Source organism: Gallus gallus, chromosome W (genome assembly GCF_016699485.2).
Source record: "Gallus gallus isolate bGalGal1 chromosome W, bGalGal1.mat.broiler.GRCg7b, whole genome shotgun sequence".
Lineage (NCBI taxonomy): Eukaryota > Metazoa > Chordata > Aves > Galliformes > Phasianidae > Gallus > Gallus gallus.
In genome coordinates, this window is record NC_052571.1 from 6,557,029 (window position 1) to 6,578,016 (window position 20,988).

The window sequence follows — 20,988 nt, forward strand, 5'->3', positions numbered from 1 at the left end:
TGGTCAGGTGTGGAGCTCTGATCAGTGCCTAACTGGTAGGCCGTGACGCTTCTGGAGAAGTTACTGGTAGTCTGTAAAGACTATTATAGTCTTTTCTGGATTTGTCAGTTTTTATCCAGAAAAGCTTCCTGGGTTGTATTTGCTGTATGAAAGAACAAAGTAGGGTTTTTACAATTGGTTCACAAAACTTATTAAAAAGGCTGACTTTCATACGTTCTACTGAAGCATTTCAAAGTGACTTGGCAGTTTCTCACTTTTAAGTTTACCAAATAATGAACTGTAGTGCTGTTGAAAGAATTATCCTCAGAAGCTGATTGCTCCATAAGTCATTTTTTATACATCTTTATTACAATGACTTTCCATTTTTCCATTACAGTATGCCTTGTTGCTACTTAGTACGTCAGAAGCACGTTACAAATTTATTTTGTGTGGAATATGGCATTCTTAGACTTATAAATATTATGAATGACAACAGCACATTTAATGCTATCGTGTAAATTTTCTAAATCCTTAATATGGAAAATTATCAAGAAAAAATCAATCCACAAAACTCTTAACCTTTTATTAAAAAATGTTACTTAAAATATGTAAGTTATATATTTTTTCTAGTTTAATAAGTCAAACAGGACTTTAAAATGTTATATACTTTAAAATTCAAGATGTTATCAAAGTACATAATGTAATATTCATAAAATCTCATTTTATCCATCCTTATTTAATGCTTTTAGAACTGCCAGTGTGAAACTGACAAGTAAATGCTAGGAAAATTTCTGCTCCAATGAGCTTGCTCAATCATCTTTATCCCCAAAAGAGACAGAGGAGGAGAGTCTTCATCTTTCTTTATTCGAATAAAAGGAGAGTTCACCGAGGCATACCCCTGTGGGGTCTCTCAAAGTACTGGGGGACACAGCCCCTCTTTTATCCCCATACACCAATGCTAGTGAGCCCTTTCCCCATTGGCTGAAGTATTCGGGGTTCACATTCTTCTTGATTCGCCTATCAGCCATCCCAACAGTAGGTACCCCCCTTTGTTTCCTTTTTTTTTTATACATACATTGTAATCTGAGTTCAGAGTTTGTTTTGCCCAACTAGAACCATCTTTGTATCCTGTAAAGTCTATCACTCTTTGTTCTTTCCAGCAAACAAGATTTACACGCAGGTACTAAGCTGGCATCTCCTGCCATATACCTGCAAGATAAGTTTGTTTAACCAGATCCTTGTGACCGAAACTCTTCTTCTCAGCTTTTTCTTTATCTTGTTTTGCAGGGATCCCCTAACCTTCCATTGTTCTTCCCAAATTTCAGCTTATCTTGCAAGGACACTTTACCCTTGTTTTTCCTTCAGTAAATAATTCAGAATACTATTTTTTAATGTAAATTTAAGTAGAATTTCCTTTCTATGAAAGCCTTAAGCAAGTGTTGAATTAGTGGAAGTTACTGCTGTGGTTTATAGAAAATGTTTGAATTGCTGAATCAGCTTTTTACTTCAGTACTCTTGTTTCCTTTGGTTCAGAGACCACAGTGAAATGCTGCTTTAAGTTTCAGTAAATGCCTTCTGACTTTAAAAGGGTTAAGAAGTCTTTTTTTTCCTTTTAAGAAGTATGAATTTGTTGGAGTAGTAGTGACTGTGGATAGATCATTCCAATAAAATGTTTTCTATCTGGTAGAAAGCCCAAACTTGTGTGCTGTTTTATGTTTATTTTTAAATATAGAAACTTAGCAAGAAATAAAACTAAAATGTCTATACAGTGATTTAAATTTTCAGTTTGTTATTGTGACTGACCAATAAACTCCTAGAATGGAAAAAGGCTCAGAGAAGATGGGCAAGGGCGACATGCCCGTGAACTTTAGGGAATAATGCAGGGTGTGACTGACCACAGCTGTTGCAAAGAAAGCTGATTCTATCTATCTCAACACAAAGGGGACTGGATGGAGGATGACCTCTGTTTTAGATTAACAGCTAATGTCAGTTGAGTGGATCAACTGGTAGTGAAAATGTTTCTCCTTGAGTTCATTAAAAGAATGAGAATGACTCCCTGAGTTAACCAGACCAGCATGAGGGGAGTGAATATGTGGCTCAACCCAACATGAAGTATAAAAGAATGAACATGAAAGAATTGGCAAAGTGTTAGTAAATGCAATTTTCAGCACACCACAGGGCATATTCTTGTATATTCATTCCTTCAGTGAGGCATGAACATAAGGTACACCTTTTCCCACAGCTGGGTCAATAGTTAGGGATGTTCCTCTATTCTTGACCCTTTTGTCAAAATCAACATCACGTTCCAAAGCTGCTGTTGGTAAGAAAAGGGAGAAGCCACTACTGATTGACAAATTACAGAGAACATGATTACAACAATCAATTTGTCTTAGGGAAATCAGGCTAAAAGGATGAGATGACCTAGGCTGATGTCTTAGCCATGTGCAGCATTGTGATGCTGAGAAAACCAACAGTAACTTGATGCGCCAATGAGGTATGTCAAGCAGGTATTCCCTTTATTACAGCACCTAGTGCATGGGGGATCTCTCCACCAAACATGCACACCGAAGAAAGAAACAACTACATATTTAAAGGCATATTATATACATATTCATTACATTCCAAGAAAACAGGCTGAAATTCTAAGAAATAATTAACATATTGTCCCACCCTCCTGAGAATACATGGTGGGGGTCTCTGGTGGTTGTGGGATGTAGGCTTGTAATCATTCTCGCTGTGAATTTCCAGTCTTTTAAGGGGGGGTTGGGGGATAGCCTGAACCAGCTCTCACTGGTGCTGCGTTGAACTGTGTCATCTGTTTTGCTGTCTTGTCTTCAACAGGACATCTATTCTACTTTCCAATCTTTCAACAAGTTCTGCGGCCTCCTCCGCATTCTGTTCTTGAGCTTACATTTACACAAGCCTTCTGTCCTTCAGCTTATATCTGCTCAAGTTATGCTAAAGGTTGTTCTCACAATATGGAAAAGCTGCTCCCATGATTCAATTGAAATTAATGGATTAAAATTAGGAGAAATGTTTGCAGTCCAGAAATATTAGTATAAAATAGTTGGCGATAACAAATGTCTGTAACTTCAATCTTGGAAAAGACTTTAAAATGTTGTCCCCACATATCTCTCTAATCTAGAAAAATGTGATGATTAAACAATTCAGATTCTTGAAACTGTGTTGCAAATTGCCAATGATTTTTTGCAGATCATCCTTTAAACTAATGTATTTAAATAAAGGTTTGAGTGTTGCAGTCGAATCTGTGGGTTTTCTACCTTTTAAGCATCAGGATATTTTTCTACTTAAAAAAAACAACAACAACAACAAACAAAACTGTATCTGTAAAAGAAGTAATTCTGTTATGTGGGTGTGAAGTATTTTGTTCCTAACAAATGGAAGCAGTTGGCCTCTGCTTTACCTCTGGTGAAAGTAATGCAGTTTCTTCTACTTTCAGGTGGGGTTCTTAAAATAGTAGTCATTCTTCCTTGTACTAAGTTAAATGGGTTTTAAGAGTTTTTTTCTTTGTCTATCTGTCTGTGGATGATTTTGATTGGATAAAGAGCCTGCATGGTGAATAAAAGTATTAGCCTTGGTATATGGCTACTTGCCCTGTGATTGCAGGATGTGTAAAGAATAACAATGCAAAGAGACTTCTAATTCAGCATGAAATAAAAAACATTTTAACATCAATGTTTTTCTTAACCAAGTTGCAAATCAGACTATACTTTGGTGTTTGTTTGTTTGTTTTTTTTTGTTTCTTTTTTTCAGAGTAATATAATCGAAAGTCCTTCTCCTATATTTGAGGAAGAACAAATTGTTGGTTGGATAGTGGATTCATAAGTAGTTGTCATATTACAAGAGTAAGAAGATATTTTGGTACTTGTGAAGAACTGGATTTTCACCCTAGTATAGCAGCTTTGCTGCTCACTTAAACACAGATGAATGAAGACCCCATTTGGAAAATCACCAGCTCAACGATCCAGAGCTGATGCAGGTGAGGTGTTATTGAATTTGTTTTTGTTGTTTGTTTGTTGACTGGTTTTTAGTGGGTAAAAAAATGTTCTTAGTACATAAGAGCATCTATAAAAATAATTGCTTTATGAAGCTGTTATTGTTTTGTTGTTGTTGTTTTGTTTATTTGTTATTAAGGATGAGAATTATGTTTTCATAGAAACTATGGAATTGAAAAGCTATACATAAATGTTAATTTAGCTGTACAGACTTAGATATAAGAAATTGTACTGGTTTTGGCTGGAATAGAGTTAATTTTCTTCATAGTGGCTCATATGGTGCTTAAACCAGTGTTTAAGCTATTGATGCTGCATCAGCATAGTTAAGCAAGGTCTTTTTGCTTCTCACACTTCCCTGACAGTTAGGAAGCTGGAGGTGAGCAAGGAGTTGGGAAGGGACACAGCCAGGACAGTTGAGTCAAACTAACCAACTGAATATTCCATACCATACTGTGTCATGCTCAGCAATAAAAGTTAGGGAAAAGAAGGAAGAAGGAGGGACATTCGTAGTTACAGCATTTGTCTTTCCAAGTAACCATTACACATGATAAACCCTGCATTCCTGGAAATGGCTAAACATCTGCCTGCCAATGGGAAGTAGTGAATTAATTCCTTGTTTTTCTTTCCTTGAACATGCAGCTTTTACTGTTTTCTCACTTTTTATCTACCTTTCTGAATTTCTCCCCCACTTCACGAGGGGGAGGGAAATGAGCATGCATCTGTGTGGCACACAGCTACCTACCGGGGTTAATCCACGACAGAAATGCGTGTTACTAGTCTATAATGTCAAAGTTTTAGCAGAACTGTAATTTAATTAAAATTCTAAAAAGGAGCCTGTAATATAGCTAATATTTTGCTCATCCCAGAAGTGTTGGAAAATAAACAGCAATATATTTGCTACTAGAAGCCAGTAACAAGTTGAATACCCCAGAGGTCAATACCAGGTACAGTCCTGTTCAACGTCTTCATTAATGATCTGGGGGTAGTATATACCCTCAGCAAGTTTGCTGATGACACAAAAGTGACGTGACGTTGTTGATTAGTCAGAAGCATGTGTTGCCTTCCAGAGCGACCTCGACAGGCTGGCAAAATGGGCTGACAGGAACCTCATACAGTTCAAAAAGGGGAAGTGCAAAGTCCTGCACCTGGGGAGGAGCAACCCCAAGCACCAGTACCAGCACCCAAGCAATAGGCTGGAGGAAGGGCTGGAAAGCAGCCTGGCTGAAAAGCAAGGTGCCATTGCTGCAAAGAAGGCTAACTAAGTAGCCTGGGCTGCATTAGGCAAAGTTTTGCCAGCAGGTTGAAGGAGGTGATCCTTCCCCTCTGTTCACCTCTGGTGAGGCCCCACCTGGAGTATTATGTCCAGGTCTGGGCTCCCTGGTACAAGAGAAAAATGGACATTTTGGAGGGAGTCCAGGGAAGGGCCACAAGAATCATTAAGGGACTGGAGCATCTCTGAGGAAAGGCTGAGAGCTGGGCCACTTCAGTCTGGAGAAGAGAAAACATGGGGGGGACTTAATCCCTGTGTATAAATACCCAAAGGGAGGATGCAAAGAGGACAAAGCCATCTGAGATGGTGTAATTCTGGATGAACATATAGGTTGGGGGACCAGTGGCTAGAATGCAGCCCTGCTGTCCTAGTTTCAGCTGGGACAGAGTTGATTTTTTTCTTCATAGTGTTTGGTGTGTGTCATGGTTTGACTTTGGGAGTTGTCATGGAGTTCTCTAGATCAGTCTGTGCTTTTGACAGGGGGCAGCAGGCCCGTAGGCCCCCTGACCCAAAAATGAGAAGGGAAAAGGGGAAGAGTAGGGAGATGAGAGCTGGCCCCAAAAATAGAACAGCAGCAAAGATCTAAGGAGGAAAACTAAATTTGACTAAATATGATATCAGAATGCAAGATAACACATAATACAATCTAATTGAAATTGAGGCTAATAAATCAAATAAAATGAGAGAGAGAAAGAGAGAGTGAAACCAAAAGGCCTACTTTGAACTGAAGGCGCACAGCTGGGGAGCACACCCACACACTGCCAGGCAGCGAGTGAGAGAGAGACAGAGAGCAAGATCCTGTGACTTCCTCCTGTGTCTTATCTTCCTCTCTGAATGTGAGGTCATCTGGGATATGTAGTTCTTCTTCTCTTCTGAGAACCAGGTATCCGGAAAGTTGTCAGACCATGGAATTGGAGTATTAACTCTTTAATTACCCATGCTTTACATGATGTTATGATGTGGAATACCAATAACAAAATTATAAAACAATGACAGGAGTAAAAGAATGTTGATAACACACCAACGTTTTAGTTGCTGAGCAGTGGCTGCACAGAGCCAAGGACATTTCAACTTCTTGTACTGACCTGCCAATGAGAGGGTATGAGGGGAATGAAGTGAGCCAAACCACACAGTGGAAAAGGATCTGGGGGTGTTAGTCAACAGCTGGCTGAACATGAGCCAGCAGTGTGACAAGAAGACCAATGGCATACTGGCTTGTATCAGAAATAGTGTAGTCAGCAGGACTAGAGAGCTGATCATTTCCCTGTACTTGGCACTAGTGAGGCCACACCTCCAATACTTTGTTTAGTTTTGGGCCCCTCACTACAAGGAAGACACTGAGGTGTTGGAGCATCTCCAAGAGAGGGTCAACAAAACTGGTGAAGGGTCTGAAGCACAAGGAGTGTCTGAGGGAACTGGAATTGTTTATTCTGCAGAAGAGGAGGCTCAGAAGAGACCTTATCACTCTCTAAAACTACCAGAAAGTAAGCTGTAGTGAGATGGGGGTTGGTCTCTCCTCCCAGGTAACTAGCAACTGGATGAGAGGTAATGGCCTCAAGTTTCGTCAGGAGAGGTTCAGATTGAATATTAGGAAAAATGTATTCTCTGAAAGAGTAGTAAAGCATTGGAACAGGTTGCCCTGGGAAGTGGTGGAGTCACTGTGCCTGTCAGTGTTCTAGAAACGTGGCACTTGGGGACATGGTTTAGTGGGCATGGTGGTGATGGGCTGACAATTGGACTAGATTATCATAGAGGTCTTTTCCAATCTTAAGAATTCTATGATTGTATGGTTCTAACTGAGAATGTGGGGTGAAAGCACGTCACTGTGACTAGTCCAGAGGATCTGTGCATCCTTGGTATAGATGACCTCAGGAGAGGGTATTTCAAGGACCCAAAAGGGTACCAAGCGGGCTTCTGATATAGGTGCCTTGGAGACAGAGGACATTAAGCAGCTGTCTATCTTGCCCAGTTTCTCTGAGGATCCTTCTGTTGTGGGGTTGTTAAGAGTATAAGAACAGCAGGTGCTGATCACTACCAACATGGTGCACCAGTGGCAATACTACACCAACTGAGACTCCCTGATTCCCACCTATAAGCTTATTCATCAACTGGAGAGCAAAGGAGTGATCAGCAAGACTTGCTCACCCTTTAAAGTCCCATTTGGCTATTGCGAAAGTCCAATGGAAAGTGGGGGCTAACAGTGGACTATCGTGGTCTGAATGAAGGCACAACACCGCTGAATGCTGCCATTCTGGATGTGCTAGAACTTCACTATGAACTAAAGTCAAAGGCAGCCAAGTGGTATGCCGCAACTGATATTGCTAACGCATTTTTTTCTCAATCCCTTTGGCAGCAGAGTGCAGGCCACAGTTTGCTTTCACTTGGAGGGATATCCAGTACACCTGGAATCGACTACCCCATGTGTAGAAACACAGACCTACTGACCTACTGTTTGCCATGGGATGATCCACGCTGCACTAGAACAAGGGGAAGCTCCTGAACACCTGTATTACATCGATTACATCGTGTGCATCAGTATCGCAGAGGAAGTTTCTGGGAAAGGGAAGACGATAATCTAGATGTCCAGAAAGCCAGTTTTTTCCACAAAACAAAGTAATGTCAAGGGGCCTGCACAAGAGATCCAGATTTTATGAATAAAATAGCAAGATGGATGTAATCAGATCCCTATGAATGTGATCAACAAAATAACTGCTATGTCTCCACCGAATAGCAAAAAGGAAACACAAGCTTTCTTAGGCATTCTGTTTTTGGTTTTTTTTTGAGAATGCATGTTTTGAATTACAGTTGGCTTGTAAACCCTCTCTATCAAGTAACCCAGAAGAACAATTTCACATGGGGCCCTCAGCAACAAGCCTTTGAATAAATTCAGCAGGAGACAGTTCATGCAGTAGCCCTTGGTCCAGTCTGGGCAGGATAATATGGAAATAGCATACTCTACACCACAGCTGGGGAGAATGGCCCCACCTGGAGCCTCTGGCAGAAAGTCTCAGGGGAGACTCCAGGTTGACCCTTAGGGTTTTGGAGTCAGGGATACAGAGGATATGAATCTCGCTATACTCCAACTGAAAAAAAAAAGGCATTGAGAGAATATGAAGGGGTTCAAGCTGCTTCAGAAGGGATTAGTATTGAAGCACAGCTCCTCTTGGCACCCCAACTGCCTGTATAGGGCTGGATGTTCAAAGGGAGGGTCCCCTCCACACATCATGAAACTGATGCCACGTGGAGATCACAGAACAGGCTCGAATAGGCAATCCCAGTCCCCAAGGAATCTTGGAAGTCATCATGGACTAGCCCAAAGTCAATATTTTGGAATATCACCAGTGAAGGAGGCGACACATTGCTGAAGAGGCCCCACTGAATAATAAAGTACCAGAGAGTGAGAAGCAATATGCCTTGTTTACTGATGGGTCTTGTCATATTGTGGAAAAGCATCAGAGTTGGAAGGCTGCTGTATGTAGCCCTACAAGACAGGTTGCACAAACTGCTGAAGGAGAAGGTGACTCGAGCCTATTTGCAGAAGCAAAGGCCATCCAGCTGGGTTTAGATATTGTTGAACAAGAGAAGTGGCCAGTGCTCTATCTCTACACTGACTCCTGGGTGCTAGCAAGTGCCCTATGGAGGTGGTTACAGCAATGGGAGCAGAGCAAATGGTAGCACAGAGACAAATCCATCTGGGCCGCTGCATTGTGGAAAGATATTGCTGCCCGAGTAGAGAACATGGTTATAAAAGTACATCCACGTACCCAAGAGTCATGCCACCGAAGAACATCAAAGTAACCAGAAGTTGGATCGGGCCACTAGGATTGAAGTCATCAGGTAGAGTTGGACTTGCAGAATAAGGGTGAATTCTTCATAATTTGATGGGCCCATGACACCTCAGGTCATCAAGGAAGAGATGTAACCTATAGATGGGCTTGGGATTGAGGGTGGACTTGACCATGGATGCTATTGCACAGATTATACATGAATGTGAAACTTGCACTGCGCTCAAACAAGCCAAGCGGATAATGCCTCTCTGGTATGGAGGACAATGGCAGAAATATAAATACTGGGGAAGCCTGGCAGGGTGGATTACATCACACTCCCACAAACTCACCATGGCAAACGCCATCTGCTTACAGTGGTGGAAAGCAACCACCGGATGGCTGGAAACATATCCTGTGCCCCATGCCACCACATGAAACACTATCCTGGACATTGAAAAATAAGCCTTATGGTGACATGGCACCCCAGAAAGAATGGAGTCATACAACAGGACCATTTCTGAAACAACTTCACCTGGGCCAAAGAGCATGACATTGAGTGGGTATATCACATCCCCTATTATGCACCAGCCTTTGGAAAAATTGAATGATACAATGGACTGTTAAGACTACACTGTGAGCAATGGGTGCTGGGACACTGAAACACTGGGATAAACATTTAGCAAAAGCCACCTAGTTATTCAAACTTCTTATGTACTTACTGTGGAAGGAGATAAAGTCCCGGTAGTACGCATGAATAACATGCTGGGCCAGATAGTTTGGGTTATTCCTGCCTCAGTCAAAGGCAAGCACATTCATGAGGCTGCTTTTGCTCAAGGACCTTGGTTACACTTATTAGGTAATGCAGAAGGATTGGGAAGTCTGGTGTGTACCTCAAGGGGATTTGACATTGGGTGAGGATAGCCAATGATTTGAATTGTAAGATGTGAATTACTACATAATACTGCATATCTTCAGTGCTATGATTGCTATATACCTTATCAATGGTTTTACAGTAAGAATCACATAGATTAAAGAAGAACGAATTCTTATGGAACCAGAACTGGCTTCAGCATGCAAGAGACCAACACTGAACATAATCCCTCCTGCCCTGAAGGACTGTTATGACAGATGGAGCCCAAAGTAATGGACTAAATGAACTCCATGGACAATTTAGCGGGATGGCCATAGACCATGGGAATAATATGCCTGAGGGGTGGGATGTCATCCAGAGAGACCTAGACAGGCTCAAGGAGTGGGTCCAGGAGAATCTCATGAGGTTCCATAAATCCAAGTGCAAGGTCTTGCACATGAGTCGCAGACACCCTCACAATCAGTATTATCTGGGGGACGAAATGAATGAGCACAGACCTGCCAAAAAAGACTTGGGGGTACTGGTGGATGGGAAGCTGGACATGAGCCAGCAATGTGCCCTCACAGCTGTCTGAAGAAAACAATTTTGTCCCAGCTGAAATTAAGAAAACAGCCCAGAAAGCCCACCATATCCTGGGTTGCATCAAAAGAAGCACGGCCAGCAGGATGAGAGAGGTGATCCTGTTCCTCTACTCTGCACTGATGAGACCTCACCTGGAGTACTGTGTCCAGTCCTCAGTACAGAAGAGACATAGACCTGCTGGAGCACATCCAGAGGAGAGCCACAAAAATGATCCAAGGGATGGAACACCTCCTCTATGAGCACAAGCTGAGAGAGCTGGGGCTGTTCAGCCTGGAGGAGAGAACAGAAAGCTTCAGGGAGACCTGATAGCAGCCTTTTATAGAATCATAGAATCAGAATTGCTCAGGTTGGAAAAGACCTTAAAGATCATCAAGTCCAACCGCAACCTAACCATACTACCCTAACTCTAACAACCCTCCACTAAATCATGTCCCTGAGCACCACATCCAAACAGTTTTTAAACACATCCAGAGATGGTGACTCAACCACTTCCCTGGGGAGCCTATTCCAGTGCTTAACAACCCTTTTTGTAAAGTTTTTCCTGATATCCAACCTAAACCTCCCCTGGCACAACTTGAGGTAATTTCCTCTTGTCCTGTCACCTGTCACCAGTGAGAAGAGACCAATTCCACTCTTGCTGTAATCATCTTTCAGGTATTTGAAGAGAGCAATAAGGTCTCCCCTCAGCCTCCTCTTCCCCAGGCTAAACAGCTCCAGTTCCTTTAGTCGCTTCTCGTAGGGCATATTCTCCAAGCCCTTCACAAGCATTCAGTATCTAAAGGGGGGCTGTAAGAATCATAGAATGGCTTGGTTTGGAAGGGACCTCAAAGATCAAGTTTCACCCTCCCTGCTGCGGGCAGGGTTGCCAACCACTAGATCAAGCACTAGATTAGGTTGCCCAGGACCCCATCTAACATCTCCAGGGATGAGGCATCCATAACTTCTCTGGGCAGCTCTTTCTAGCATCTCATCAGCCTTTCTGTGAAAAATTCCCCCGACATCTAATCTAAATCCCTCTCTTTTAGTTTAAAACCATTCCCCCTTGTCCTATCACTATCTACCCTGTGTAAAAAGTTGGTTTCCCTCCTGTTTATAATCTCCCTTTTTAAATACTGGAAGGCTGCAACAACGTCTCCCTGGAGCCTTCTCTTCTCTAAACTGAAGAAGCCCAGCTCCCTCAGCCTGCCTTCATAGGAGAGGTGCTTCAGCCCTCTGATCATCCTTGTGATCCTCCTCTGGACCCTCTCCTAAAGCTCCACACTAAAGCTCCACATTTTTTCTGTATTGAGGCCCCAGACCTGGATGCAGTACTCCAGATGGGGCCTCATGAGGGCAGAGTAGAGAGGGACAATCACCTCCCTTACCCTGCTGGCCACCTCTCTTTTGATACAGCCCAGGATACTGTTGGCCTTCTGGGCTGCAAGTGCACACTGCTGGCTCATGTTAATTCTTTCATCTACCAGGACCCCTAAGTCCTTTATGGCAGGTCTACTCTTAAGGAGTTCTTCTCCCAGTCTGTAGACATATCTGGGATTGCCTCAACTCAAGTGCAACACCTTGGCTTTGCTGAACCTCATTAGGTTTATTTGGGCCCACCTTTCAAGTTTGTCAATTTCTGTTTGGACAGCATCCTTTCCTTCTGCCATATCAACTGCACCACTCATTTTGTTGTTGTCTGAAAACTTCTTGAGGGTGCACTCGATCCCATCTGTATAATTGATGAAGAGGTTAAAGATTACCAGTCTTAAGATGTACCCCTGGGGGACTCCGCTTGTCACTGGCCTCCACCACAGAAGGCCACCAGACTGGTCAGACACAATCTGCTTTTGGTGAAACCATGCTGGCTGTCTTAGATCACCTGCTCATCCCTCATGTTCCTTAACATGTCTTCCAGGAGGATCTGTTCCATGATCTTCCCAAGCACAGAGGTGAGGCTTACTAGCCTGTATTTCCCCAGGTATTCCTTTCTCCCTTTCTTAAAAATGCGAGTGATGTTTCCCTTTTTCCAGTCACTGGGGTGTCATGTCCTGCTCATAAGGGGAGAGAAGGGGTGACCAGATTCACAAATACTCGTAGTTAGATTAAGGTAAAACAATACATAAAGGTTCGAGGTCCACACACAATCACTTTTAATGAGAATCTATGCACTACAATTATCCCAGAAATATTGGCACACAATTATCCCCAAAATATTGGCATTCTAACACTTAGAATCTATCTTAAACTGTGTGGCTAAACTATATGACCTTAAGGAACCAAAGTAAGTCTTGCAACTACTTAACAACTTCACAACTTAACAACTATATGAGAGATACAGCTTTTAAGAAGTTGAAATAGGTCTTGCAATTGCTTAATAATTTCACAAGACAAAAAGAGTTAAAAGAAAACTGAGGAAAATGGAGAAAGCATGAGAGTTGGAAAAACAGACAAGAAAAAATTGATCACCAGTCTATTTTGAAGGCCTGTTTTGAGGAGTTCCATTGTCAACCTGCAGTGCTAGGGAAGAGGTGGGGGGGTGAACGTGCTCATCCTGAGGTTGTAGCCTCAAACTGACCAACAATGATGACCACCAAGAAGACAAAGAAGGTGAAGAAGAAGATGATGACCCCAGGGTCCCTCTCAGGCACCCTTTTATTCCTGCTAGGTTTGCAGGTGCACCATCCCAAGGTCGTAAACAAGCGAGTTTGCAATTGCAAGTTTGTCAAAAATAAGTTTGCAGACAAGACTTTCTTGTGGGAAGGGTAGGCCAGTTTGTCTGTGAAGCAGAACAAACCTGTTAGAGGACAGGATATCATACTTACTGATATCAGCCTTTGGTTGTTATGGCGATGGCCTTGCACTGCAAGTATTTGAGACACACCAAGCACACTCCAGAAAGTCAGAAAGTGTTTTTTGTTGGTTCTTTACACTGGGGAATTTGCTTGACAGCCATAACTTTTCAAATATGATGGAGAGCAGCTTGGCAACCACATCAGTCAATTCCTTCAGAACTCTGGGATGCATATTGTCCGGCCCCATAGACTTGTACACATTCAGTCTCGTGAGGCACTGTCGTGTTTGCTGGTCTCTTACAGTGGGGGGATTTTGCTCCCCTAGTTCCCACCTAGAGGTTCAGGGACGTGAGAGACATGAGAAGCCTGGCTGCCAGTGAAGACTGAGGCAAAGAACTCATTGAGTACCTCAGCCTTCTCCATGTCTACTGTAGCCAGTTCTCCTTGCCATTTATCAGAGGGGGTAAGCTGTCTTTGGCCTGTTTCCTCTGACCAATGTACCAACAGAATCTCCTCTTGTTGTTACTTACATCCCTTGCCAAGTGCAGTTTCATCTGTGCCTTGGCTTTCCTGATCTCATCTCTGCATGTCTGGACAGCATCCCTGCATTCTTCCCAGGTGACACGTCCTTGTTTTCACTGTCTGTACATATCCTTCCTGTCCCTCAGTTTGACCAGCCGGTCCTTGCCAAGCCATGCTGGTTTCCTGCCTCCTCTGCTTGTTTTCCTGTACCGGGGGAGAGAGAGCTCTTATGCTCTCAAAAAGGCATCCTTAAAGAGTTGCCAGCTTTGCTCCACTCCTTTGACTCTAAGGACAGCTTGACATGCGGAATCAGACTCTATAACCCAAAGTTAGGTTATAAAGCAGGTATGCTGTATTCGGCGATTGTGCAAGGGTCGGGTGCAAGGGGGATCACTCCACCAAACTTGCACACCAGCAAGCAAAAGCGTCACAGATTTGTAAGCCAAGGCCATACATATTCAGCAGAATTCTTGAAACCCATCTATATATTCATTATCCTTCTGGGAATTCGTTTACATACTGCCCCTCCCCTGGCGCATGTGTTGTCCGTAGTAGGGGTCTCCCTCTGGTGGTCTTGGGGATGAAGTCAGAAGTCTTCCTTGCGAAGGCTCAACGTCTTCCTTGGTCTGACCTTTTTACGGTGCATTCAAACCAGTCAAAGCCATTCATTCCGTATTGTTCCTTTCTTTGTGTTTGCACAGCTGACCATGAAATGTTGAGATGTTGTTCTCCTTCCCTAGTTTTCAAAGCTAGCTTATTTAACTCCTCTGTGTTCAAACCCTAGGCCCACCTGAGCTCCTGATCTCAAGCTTCCCAGGGGATCTCACTCAGTAACTCCTTAAATAGCATGAACTTTGCTCTCCTGAAGTTCAAAGTCCTGGCTTTGCATTTTACCAGGCCCATCCTTGAGATCACAAACTCAACCAGGGCATGGTAGCTACAGCCCAAGGTGCCTCCAATATTGACTTCTTTAATGAGCTCATCTGCGTTGGTGAGCACCAGGTCCAGAAGCACTTCTCCTCTAGTTGGTTTGTCTAATACCTGGACCAGGAAGTTATCCTCAACACACTCTAGGAGTCTTTGAGATTGCTTGCAGTCTGTCATGTTGCTTTCCCATCAGACATTTGGATGGTTGAATTTCCCCATCAAGAGAGCCTGCAAGTATGATACTTCCTCCAGTTGAAGCAAGATGGCCACATCCACAGGCTCCCCCTGATCAGGCGGCCTATAGTAGACCCCAACCATCAGATGTCCTTTATTGGTCCGGTCCCTGATTTTCACCCACAAGCTTTCAACCTGTTTGTGGCTGTTTTTCAGAGGCAGCTCTTCACACTCTATCCACCTCTTAATGTAGAGGGTAACTCCTCCGCCCCTCTTTCCTTGCCTATCTCTTCTGAAAAGCTTGTAGCCCTTGATCATCATGCTCCAGTCATGTGAATCATCCCATCATGTCTCTGTGATCGCAATTAGGTCATACTTTTCTAATTGTGCCTGTGCTTCCAGCTCTTCCTGCTTATTTCCCAGGCTATGTGCATTGATGTATAGCCAATTCAGCTGGGCTATTGGCAATGTTACCTTCTCTGAGGAGTCCTCACAAGATCCTTTGGGACAAATCAGAGATTTTTCACTTCTGTTTCCTAAAGTGACAACATTCCCTGGCCCTTCTCTATCACACAGACAGAGCCCTTCTCCATCCCCTTCCCCCGTCAAATCTAATTTAAAGCCCTGGTAATCGATCCAGCCAGCTTGTTTCCCAGAACATTTTTGTCCCATCTGCTCAGTTGCATTCCATCTGATGCCCATGTACTCGATCTCTCAAAAGTCTGTAGAAGATCATAGAACCCAAAGCCTTAATCATGATGCCATCCACGCAGCCAGTCATTTACCTGACCCGTTCTCCTCCTTCTTTACAGGTCCCATTCGCCAATAAGGACAGAGAAGAACACTACTTGTGCTACCTATCCCTTCAGTGTCTTTCCAAGGGATGCAAAGTCTTTTTTAATGTTCTGAGGTTTCCTTGTTGCAGCCTTCTGAGACCCAACTTGAATGAGAATGAGTGGATAGTAGTTTTCGTGTTTTATCAGACACAGTAGACTCTCCTTGACATCTCTAACATGGGCCCCTGGCAGACAGCAAACCTCTCTGGAGAGGTTATCTGGGTGGAAAATGGGGGCCTCGTTGCCTCTCAGTGAGGAGTCCTCGATTACTAAGATTCTTCACACTTTTTTGGTGGTGCTAGTTTTAATGTGATTCCTCGGTTGGCTCTGGTTAATATGCTTGCTATTTCCTGGTTCTGATTGCTATCCAGACCCTCTTCTTCTTTTCAGCCCCAGAGCCTCACATCTGTTGTTCAGGGGCACTATGGGGGTAAGGTGGGAGACGCCTCCTTCTGCTCTGAGCAGAGATGAGAGTCCAGTTCTCTTCACCTTGCATGTTGTGACCTTTTTCCCCATGGTGGAAGTTGGCATAGCTTCTTCCCCTTGTAGGGACTTAGGACAGGGCGGTAGGTCAGCATGTGTTGGTTCAGACTTCCTTCTGTCCATCTCCCTCTCCAATTCCCAGATGCCTCTTAGCCTGGTAGTTTCATCCTGCAGCCTAGCCATCTGCTTAGAAATTAATCAAGCAAGGCACACCTGAACCCATGACACTCCCGTCCCTTCCCTCAGGCCCTCTGTTTACAGAGAAGGACTGGTGGGAGATGTAGAGTTCTCACTTCTTGGTGAAGTCAGAAGAGGGGCAAGCAAAACTGTTACCTTAGACTTCTGAAAGAAGGACTTTGAACTATTCAGGACCCTGATAGGGAGGGGCCCCTGGGATTCAGTCCTGAAAGGTAAAGGGGTCCAGGAAGACTGGTGTCTCCTCAAGAAGGAAGTCTTAAAGGCACAAGAGCAGGATGCCCGTAAGATGAGTTGGTAGGGAAGACTGGTGTTGTAACATGATGGAAAGTGCAACAATGATGGCAGAGCAGCAAGGTCCTAGGCTGCAGCAAATGAGGATTTGCTCAAATGCAACAGCCATGGGCACAGAAATAAAGGAAAGAAGCTGCTTACCTTCAGAAGTCCTCAGGTATGCAGGGATCTCCAGTGAGATACCCTTGCCTCCACTGCTAACCCTTAAATGGGGTCTGGGAAGGGGTGGATCCTGTCATGAACCAATGATTGAGCAGGTTAAAGGTAAGCCCTTTCCATTAGGGTGATCCAGTACACCACAATGCTTGTACAATTTGACTGTCGCGATGTAGATTGGCAAAATATGAGACGATTGATGATTGGCTCGTGGTTGAATTGCATGTTCCTTCATGGGCCAGTACTCGATGGTTCTTCTGGAGGCACATAGTTGCTTGGACCAGGGAAAGTTCGCCTTGTGTTCCATCAGTCCCATGTAGTCCACCACCGGGTGTCACGCTGATCTTACAGTGATAGTGGAGCATCTTGATGCCATGTTACACCTCTCAGCAATCCTGTGGACTCAAACATAATCACGGGGAATAGTACAGATGTTTCGGAGTTACAAGAAGGGGTAGGTCCACCCTCCACGGCAAGATACTGGCCATGTTTCTGTCCTGGGTCAACACTTCGGTTTGCACTGGGGCATGTCCCGGCTGTCTGTACCGTAACCTTTGGCCCGATATCTGAGGCTGCATAACTATATTAGGCACCAAAGGGGGATCCTTATCTGCCATAGGGACATGGATTATGGTCCCAATAGTGATGAAAACCGGAGTGCTGATGACAATATCTGCAGGCCACGTACCTAACCTGGAGCGTGTTCAAAGAAGGGCAACAAAGCTGGCGAGGGGTCTGGAGCACAGGCCTTATGAGGAGCGGCTGAAGGAGCTGGGATTGTTCAGTCTGGAGAAGAGGAGGCTCAGGGGAGACCTTATTGATCTCTATAACTACCTGAAGGGAAGTTGCAGTGAGCTAGGGGTCAGCCTTTTCTCTTGTGTAACTAGTGATAGGACTAGAGGGAATGGCTTCAAGCTGTGCCAGGGGAGATTCAGGCTGGACGTTAGGAAATAGCACTTCTCCGAAAGATTGGTCAGGCACTGGAATGGGCTGTCCAGGGAGGTGGTGGAGTCACCGACCCTGGAGGTGTTCAAGGAACGTTTGGATGTTGTCTTGAGGGACATGGTTTAGTGAGAACTATGGGTGATGAGCGGATGTTTGGACTGGATGATCCTGTGGGTCTTTTCCAACCTTGGTGATTCTATAATTCTATGATTTTATGATTCTATTACCGAGGGGGACTACCAATCGCCCAACTTCCAATAATCTCCCCCAAGTTACAAGTAGGCCACACCAATTTGGTCCTACTTGCACCTTCCAAGACCATTCTATTTTATGGATACCTGAGTCTAGGTTCTCAGAGAAAGGGAGCAGAAGATTATTGTTACTGCCAATTTGGGGTCTCATCCAATTATCAGTGCCTGTAATTTGGATCCTAAGCGGGGAGGCCCATGTTGTCTGTAGCATCTTCAGGGCACTGGGTCTGCCGTCTCTAGGATTTTCATTCAAGTCCCACAGGGTTTCATAGAGTCTTTCTCCACTCCTGCAGGGACTGAGAGACTGTCCTCAGGGTAGCCTTAAGAATATTGTTATAGCGTTCAATAAGGCCTGCCCCCATCATATTATATGGCAGGTGGAACACTCAGTGTTGTTTTCTTCTGCTCAGCATTGCAACATTGTCCCAGTAAAATGAGTCCCTTGGTTGCTCTCGATGACTTGAGGTGTCCCATAGGTAGACATCTGTTTAGTAAGTGACTTGATGGTATATGCCAGGTTTGCTTTCGGTACTGGATAGGCCTGCAGTAGCCCACTTGCAGTGTTGACGCAGGTCGGGGCATATTTCGCCCCCTCAGACCGAGGGAGGGGCCCAATGTAATCAACCTGCCATCACTGGAAAAGAATGCATCCTCTAACAAGATGGGCTGTTGTTTCGGGCAACTATCTCGGTCTCATCTTGGAGCAAGCATCACAGTCTTGGCATGCCTGGTTGTCATCAGATAGTTGTATGGACAGCCCCCAAGCTTAAGCAGCTGCTCACGTTGTCTTTTGTCCAGCATGCTGCAGCTTCTGATGTAACCAATGGGAGATGTTCTCAGTCCATCAAACTCGGGCCAGTGTGACCGCTTCGTTGTTTCCCAGTGACTGTAGGGGCTGATGACCAGAAACATGGTAGACACGTACAGTCCTGTGTTTAACTGCATTCCATATGTCTAACCCCATACATTTGCCCCAGATTGGTCGGGCGTGGATAGTCCAATGCTGGGTGGCCTGCTTTGCAATCCAAAGAGTGAGCCCCCGGTACACAGCCCAACTGTCTGTGCAGATGTTCAGGGTACAGTCACCGGGTTCCTTGGTTATAACCATCCACACGGCTCACAGTTCTGCCCATTGGCTGTTCTGACCATCCCCCTCATCAAACCAGATTGTCACGGTGGAGGGATGGTATGCTATCGCTCTCCACTTGCATAGGTTGCCCTTGCTGCACCCATCTGTGTACCAGGCATCTTCAGGAATGGGATATTTCCCCTCCTGAACAGGACTCTTCTCTGGTGGAGCAACCAATGTTTCTTTTGATGCATCATTATGATACGTCACTGGGCCTAGGATCTTCTGAAGTCCTTCTTTTAGTGGTGATGAAGACAGACTACTCTTCTGGCTGAGATAGGCGACCCATCGTGCCACTGTTTGCGCTTGGGCCACCCCCGTCTTAGGAAGGTGGGTCAGATCTTTCACCCACCCCCGAATCAGCAGGGTGGTCTTAACTATGATTTCAACTGTTTGCGTTATCGGCTCTACAGCCTGTAATGCGGAGTAGGCAGCCAATAACTGTTTTTCAATCATACTATATCTTTCCTCTGCTCCGTGCCAGACCTGAGACCAGAATCCAATGGAGGTCCTAACAGAACTCTGGCATTGCTACAGGCCCCAGCCAAAGCCATCCTGAGTGACATGAACATTCAACTCAGCTGGGAGGGTGTGATCAAATATACCCAATGCCTGGGCTTGTTTAACTGCCAGTTTTGCCTGCTGGAAAGTGTCCTGTTCCGTTCTCCCTCAGTCCCATAGTTGCCCCTTTTTTGTGAGTCTGTATAATGGTCTCAGCAACTCTGCTAAATGAGGTATAAAGGAGAGCCAGTATCCCAGTATACCTAAAAACTGCTGTAGCTGCTTTGGTGTTGTAGGGACTGGGAATGCCTGAACCTCATCTATGACAGCACTGGGTAGTACTTTGGTCTTTCCTGACCAATCCACTCCCAGGAATTTTATGGACAGGCCCAGACCTTGCACCTTCTGAGGATTTATAACGCATCTTTCTTGCAGATAGGTAGTTAATCAATCTGCTGCCTGTCCTACAGCCTCCAGTGAGTTGGATGTCAACAGGAGATCATCAATATAATGATACAAGTTCACATTATCAGGTTTTCTCCAATTAGCCAGGTCACGCGCCACTAGATTATGACAATGGTCCACTGCCTGTCTCCCTACGTAAACGCAAACCGATCTTGCGATTCCTCAGCAATTGGAATACTGAAGAACACATTTGCTAAATCTAGGACACAATGGTAGGTTTTTATCTCCCTACTCAATGTGTCCATTAGGGAGGCAATATTGGGTATGGCTGCATGAATGGGCGGCATGACCTTATTTAATTCACTATAATCCACCATCATTCTCCATGTTCCATCTGACTTTCGCACTGGCCTTATGGGGGAATTATATGGGCTATGTGCAGGTCTTATAATCCCAACTTTTTCTAATTCCTGCACCGTTCTTGATATTTCATCCTGCCCACGCAGGAGCCTATACTGCCTTACCTTAGTAATCCAGTACTGCTTCGGCAGGCAAATAGGCTCATGCTTCACATGGCCTCTCAGTATTGCCTGCACTGCACGGACACTAATGCACCTTTGTCTAAGTCTGAACTCTCTCACAGTCATCTGGAGATCCAGACCCCACAAAATATCTATGCCCAGAATGTATTCTTGGACTGGGGCAATAGATACCTTATACTCCCAGGGTGGGAGACGCCTAACCCCCAGTTTCAACAATGTTTGGGTGACCAGAATGGTCTGTCCCCCAAAACCACCAATCATCACTCTATCGCCATCAAATCTAGTTGGATCTCCATAAATTATTGATGTTTCCGCTCCTGTGTCAACCAACACCATAACTCTCTGAATATTCTTTTGGGACCAAAAAAATTG

The 20,988-nt window shown here is 44.4% G+C and overlaps 1 protein-coding gene across 10 annotated transcripts in view; it reads left to right on the forward strand.

The window, feature by feature from the left end:
• The window catches only part of SPIN1L (spindlin 1 like), a 168,630-nt gene that overhangs the window by 56,486 nt on the left and 91,156 nt on the right, over positions 1–20,988 (forward strand). For 8 of the 10 annotated variants that reach the window (XM_040655160.1, XM_046905103.1, XM_040655161.2 and 5 more), the window contains one exon: positions 3,754–3,979. The exons of the other annotated variants lie outside the window; for them this stretch is intronic. In XM_040655160.1, coding sequence (XP_040511094.1) covers positions 3,928–3,979 — 52 coding nt within the window. In that variant the 5' untranslated portion in view covers positions 3,754–3,927. The remainder of the gene's footprint in view (positions 1–3,753; positions 3,980–20,988) is intronic. 10 annotated transcript variants of the gene reach the window in all.